Source organism: Pelophylax lessonae (assembly GCF_965119305.1).
Source record: "Pelophylax lessonae genome assembly, chromosome: 5".
NCBI classification, from domain to species: domain Eukaryota; kingdom Metazoa; phylum Chordata; class Amphibia; order Anura; family Ranidae; genus Pelophylax; species Pelophylax lessonae.
The window spans coordinates 345,692,672-345,696,696 of NC_138772.1; the positions used below are offsets into that span (position 1 = coordinate 345,692,672).

At 39.3% G+C, this 4,025-nt stretch overlaps 1 protein-coding gene across 1 annotated transcript; it reads left to right on the forward strand.

The window, feature by feature from the left end:
- Positions 1–747: 747 nt before the first annotated feature.
- Positions 748–3,100, forward strand: LOC309556521 (uncharacterized protein; the record flags this gene model as incomplete). Its single annotated transcript, XM_082258970.1, has 3 exons — positions 748–1,077; positions 1,912–2,560; positions 2,985–3,100. 3 exons carry the CDS (start codon positions 748–750, stop codon positions 3,098–3,100), a joined length of 1,095 nt encoding a protein of 364 aa, XP_082115096.1.
- Positions 3,101–4,025: the final 925 nt, after the last annotated feature.

Below are 4,025 nucleotides of genomic sequence, written 5' to 3' on the forward strand. Positions count from 1 at the left end.
CAGCCAGTGATCTATCAGTGAACGTCTCTACCAACAGTGGGGTAACAGTGCCAATTTCTACCAATAGCTCCCTTTTTTTTAGGAAATGTACCAATGCAGACACAAGAGATTTCTTAGAATATTTCAAGTATTGTTTAGGGATCATAGAGCCCCTGGGTTATTCTAAGGTTTTTACTCAGATTTTCACAGATCCTACCAATACAGTTAGAAATAAAATCAAAGCCTTGACTGAATTGGGAGTAGCAAATGATTGTACAGCTGCAAGAAAAAGTATGTGAACCCCTTGGAATGATATGGATTTCTGCACAAATTGGTCATAAAATGTGATCTGATCATCATCATCTAAAGCAGGCCATACACGTTTCGAATTTCGTACGATTTGTCGTTCGATAAACGCAAGCGCCAGTCGTGCACATCGTCGAGTGTACCATCAATGTGATTCGAAAATCGTACGACAAAACACTTCTTCCTTCTGCAAGTATAGGAAGTGATGCAATGTTGTCTTGACCTTTTAACCACACCTCCACTGGGCACTCCCCCTACAGTTAAAAGTCGGATCGTGTCATTTGCGAACAGAGCAATCATTCGCCACAGCATACGACTATTCTCAGCAATAAAATGCCATTCAAGAGGTATAATAGGAATCAGAAAATGGCAGCAATGGTTATTGCATTGATTGCTTTGGAGGAGGAGAAGAAAAAGAAGAAAAATAGAAGGAAGAGCAGAGTGTGGGCCAAAGACTGGCTCATGCAACGAGAGCAATTTTCACATGTAAACCTGCTAACAAACCTCAGAGAAAATAATCCTGAGGATTACCGTAATTATTTGCGGATGACCCAGCAGTCCTTTGACATGCTATTAGCTCTTGTGCAGCCACATATCACCAAACAGGACACCTGCATGAGAAAATCTATTAGTGCAGAGGAGAGGCTCATGGCAACCCTGCGTTTTTTGGCAACAGGCAGGTCTTATGAAGACCTGAAGTTCACCACTGGAATCTCTGCCCAATCCTTGGGAAGAATCATACCTGAGACGTGTCAGGCCATAGTGAAGGTGCTCCAGCCACAGTATTTAAAGGTAATTATAAAAATTACAACTTAAATTAGTAAGAATATTACTGCAAACATAAGTCAAATTTTGTGAGTACATCAATTTTATTAAAAAAATATGTAACTTCCTGTACACGGTTGTCTGAAAAAGTTTGTATTTTCTTAAATCAATACATACCCATTTCCAAATCATTATTATGAAAATATATAATTCTTAAACAATAACCAATAAAAAAGGAACAAATACACCAAAGAAATGCAATAATATTGAGCAACATATCTAGAATTTTTTTTTACAGATTTGTGTATTGGGGGCCATGAAACCAAGAACCTTGAGGTGGTTCAGGACGCACTGACCAGCTTGGGTTTCCCTGTGATTGAGACATATTTGGGTGCCAATATTGGCCAGATGTTACAGGTGGAGCAGATGTTACAGGTGGAGCAGATGTTACAGGTGGAGCAGATGTTACAGGTGGAGGAGATGTACATCCCTGATACCCTATTATATCTGTGTTAGGTGTAAGATTGCCCTTTAGTCCAATGGCAATCATTTTATGCATTAAAGCTTCACAAATGTCTCGTTGCTCCATGGACATTCTCCGTAATTTGTGTGCAACCAGATGACCCACAGCATCACATTCATCATCTTTCTGCTTCATGATAGATGATGCATCCTTCAGCAAACTGGCAGTATCGTAGTCAAGATTTCTCTTCTTTCCTCTTTGAGTTCTCTGAGTTGATGTTCCTGGCTGCTCTGATACTGGGCTTGGTGTATCCTATAGAAACAAAAAAAATTAAGAAGAAAATATGATCACTAATTATCATTAAAACATGTTTTAATTTTTTTCTATCTTGCCAACAGTTTCCTTCTAAATCTGAAGAATGGAAAGAAGTTGCCAAAGAATTCCAGGACATGTGGAATTTCCCCAATTGTGGTGGCGCAATTGATGGGAAACATGTGAGAATTACACCACCAGTACATTCAGGATCCTATTTTTACAAATATAAAGGGTTCTTCAGCATAATTCTAATGGCAATTGTGAATGCCAAATATGAATTTATGTACTTGGATATAGGGAAAAATGGAAGAAACTCGGATGGAGGTGTGATAGAGCGCAGTCCATTTATGCATCGATTAAAAGAAGGAATGTTGCATCTTCCATCTTCCAGTGAGACAGTTGAGGGCCTTAATTTTGTGTTCATTGGGGACGATGCATTTGCCTTACATGAACACCTGTTGAAACCCTATCCCTTGCGCAATTTAACTGCTCCCCAGAAAATCTTTAATTATAGATTGTCTAGGGCGAGAAGGGTGGTAGAAAATGCATTTGGGATCATGGCCAGCAGATTCCGCATTTTCCACACCGCCATTAATGTTACAGTTGAAAAAATTGACATAATAGTGGAGTGCTGCTGTATGTTACACAATTATTTAAGAAGCACAACTGTGTCATATATGCCATCAACTGCAGTTGATATTGAAGATCTTACCAGTGGCACAATTGTGCCAGGTGATTGGCGAAATGACAGCAGTGGCATGGTAAATTTAGCTCCTGCAAGGCCTAGGCTACCAACTGCAAATGCACGTCAAAATCGCATTCATTACACAGATTATTTTATGGGTAGTGGTGCAGTTGCATGGCAGGATCGCATATAATCATATGTATTATATTTTGTAAGAAATGACTTGCTCTAAATAAAGACAGCTTAATAAATCATATACAATATATGAGTATTCTTTATTCTAGTTTTTGTTACATTCTACTATGACTGGCCCATGAGGCAGAAGGACCCCTGACCCTATAGTTGTTTCATTGGGCCCTCCAACCCCCCCCCCCCCCAAAGAAAAAATATTGTGAATTAAACGAAAATTTGGATATACCTGTGTCTGAGTCTGTGTCTGTGTCTGTGACATTTCCTCTGCTTCTGGGTCAGATATCAAACTGGAGTCTGATGCTGCACTTGGTGGCAGAGTGCAATGGGACTCTCTTGGATCATCTGTGTCAGCAAGAAACATCAGGTCTTTGAAGTACCACAAACGTGGGACATAGACATCATCAGCCCCTGCTCCAGATTTCTTGGATGCTTGTATTTTTTTATACTCCTTTTTAAAAACAGTCCGCAAGTTAGCAATCTTGTGCTTTACATATAGGTCATTTGGATCTTTGCAAACCTCTTTACATAGCTCCTTTAGTTCTTTGATGGCCTCATCACGCTTATATCTATTAGAATAATCCCTGGATTTCACATCCCATAAGCACGAAAATTCTCTGTATTTATCAATGAATTGGGGAAGGAACTCAGTAGATGTGAATGTGAGAGGCATTTTCCTTTAAAAAAAAAAAAATATATATATATATATTTTACTAAGTTACCTTGCAAAGCCTTGTTATACATGTGTAAAATATAACACATAATGATTTTGCACATTAATAATGACTAAATAAGAAGAATAAATAATACTTAAGACAATAGAACTAACACGATATGCAAGTTTCATGCAGCCTGTTCATATAATGGATGAGCCATGTGCCATGAATCGTGACTGAGATAAATTTGGACAGGAGTGAGGTCTAATTTTTAGCCTTTTTGAACAGCTCCTATACTGCAAAAGGACTTCTATCAGTAATAAAATAGCATATATTTACATTATAACACAGTATTTCCATAGAAAAAGTGAAATATGCAATGGAGAGTCAGCATTTTGAACTTACCTCAGGGATGTGTGTTCAGCGTTCTCTGCACGAATAGACTTTCCTACGTCCCGAAAAGTCGCTGCATATTCGTGCAATGCGCACGTGCGTTATATACCATGTACAGGCCCCGCCTCTTCTTTCTTTCGGGGGCTTGTGGGAGAAATCATGGCAGAGGGACAAGACATGGCAGCTTCTCAGAGCGAAAGATCTGGGACAGATGAGGAGCAGGAAATCGTGGAGGTGGAAGAAGGTCACCAGACAACCATTGTGACAAGCCCCA